This window comes from Trachymyrmex cornetzi, unplaced genomic scaffold, assembly GCF_001594075.2.
Source record: "Trachymyrmex cornetzi isolate Tcor2-1 unplaced genomic scaffold, Tcor1.1 scaffold478, whole genome shotgun sequence".
NCBI lineage: Eukaryota > Metazoa > Arthropoda > Insecta > Hymenoptera > Formicidae > Trachymyrmex > Trachymyrmex cornetzi.
The window spans coordinates 16,542-18,253 of record NW_017299596.1 but is presented as its reverse complement, the minus strand read 5'-3'; the positions used below and the strand labels follow the sequence as shown (position 1 = coordinate 18,253).

At 46.3% G+C, this 1,712-nt stretch overlaps 1 protein-coding gene across 1 annotated transcript in view; it reads right to left on the bottom strand.

Moving 5' to 3' along the window:
* Positions 1–1,375: 1,375 nt before the first annotated feature.
* LOC108765205 (integrator complex subunit 4 homolog) overlaps positions 1,376–1,712 on the bottom strand; it is a 2,189-nt gene continuing 1,852 nt past the window's right edge. The window contains exon 4 of the mRNA XM_018513800.1: positions 1,376–1,519. Coding sequence (XP_018369302.1) covers positions 1,376–1,519 — 144 coding nt within the window. The remainder of the gene's footprint in view (positions 1,520–1,712) is intronic.

Genomic DNA, 1,712 nt, shown 5'->3' with positions numbered 1-1,712 from the left:
CTGGTGACAGCAGCCTGCCCCTACGCGTAAAAACACGCCAAAACAAATCTCGCCGAAGTCAAGTTCCCCGCGTGCCCCGCTCCGCGCTCGCGCTCACACGATTCAGTGTGGCTCCTCGAGGCCGCTCCGAGAAACCAAACACGCGACTCAGAACGTCACAGTATTAAAAGAAAAAAAGTTATTTTTTAATAAAAAAAGGACTAAACTATGTTGTTTTATTTTTATTGTATAATATTTCCAAATATTCCATATTTTATATCATTTATTATCTTCAATGCTTTATATCATTTATCATATATATAAACGGGTCCTTTATAAATATGGGCTTGTCTTTGGCCTCTTCCTCTTTCTCTTCCTCTTCCTCTTCCTCTTCCTCTTCCTCTTCCTCTTCCTCTTCCTTTTCCTCTTCCTCTTCCTCTTCCTCTTTCTCGTCCTCGTCCTCGTCCTCGTCCTCGTTTTTCCCATCCGTTTCTTTGATTCTCATTGTAACGTCCGGCGCGCTACATTATAGCACCCCGGCCGTTTACCAAGCGAACGCGAGCACGGAGCATAGCAAATAATACAATACGTGCCAACTACAAGCGCGTAGAACTATAGGATAGGCTACTGAAACCGTCGCGTTCGAACGCCGCGCGCACAGCGCTTGCGCGACCGATATAATAGAAAAACTAATAGAAAAATGCATGAGAACACATAGATAACACCGCCAAAAGACAAGGAATAACGAACGTCCTAATTAACAATCAAACAATCACGAGGAAATAGTGCCGATCCACCAAGAACAAATAAAAACGCGCAATTACTTATAAAATGCATAATGATGCAACACGAAACACGCGCATCGATCATAAAGGGCTCAGGAAGCAAATAAAAACTATTGCCATTTAAATAAAGGCACGAATGAGGAAATAAGAGCCTTAAATAAACAAGGAAGATCCGCGAGCGCTTCAGAAGAAAGAACTCAAGATACGCGGAAAAGCAGCGTGAAAAAACGCGCAAAGAATGCACGCTGACTACACCGTAACCGAGTGCATCACGCGCCAGCCAAGCGCACCCTTAAGAATATTGCAAACCCCGCTAAACACGAGAACGATCAAAAAGACGAAAAGACACGCAGCAATCAAATAAATCGCGATAAAAGAATTAGAATATTCTAGAGAATTTCGCAACTACACGTGTGCGAAAACACCCCCTTACCGCGAGGGATCACAAAACAAAACATATATAAAGCGAGACAATTTGCAGACAATTCGCCTTATTCCTTCTTAGCTACCAAGACGGTAAGGACTCCTAGCGCTTTTAGTACCGCTCCGGACCATCCGTTGTATCCTACAACTCCAGCTCTGATCGTGCGCCAACCACGGCGTCAGACGAGCTAACTCCTCGCCTGGATTTCTGCAGCGCCAACCACGGCGACGCCGAAATCACCTCCTTGCGGAACTCCAACGAGCGCCTTCTCGGCGTCGAGGTTTCCGCATTCTCTTTCTTTCCGATCTGCCGCTACTACAATACGTTCTTTCTGGGCACAGATGCCAAAGAGAAAACGTACACGCGGCAAACGAGGGGGTTGGCGTACCCATCTTAAGAAGCTGCAGCGGGAGCTTCTAAACATAGGAAAATTCGATCCTTCGGATTATTGGAGGGAGGACGCGGGGGACGCAAACAAATCCTCGGTCGACACGCCAGGCGCAACTCTTGAGATCGCGGATTCG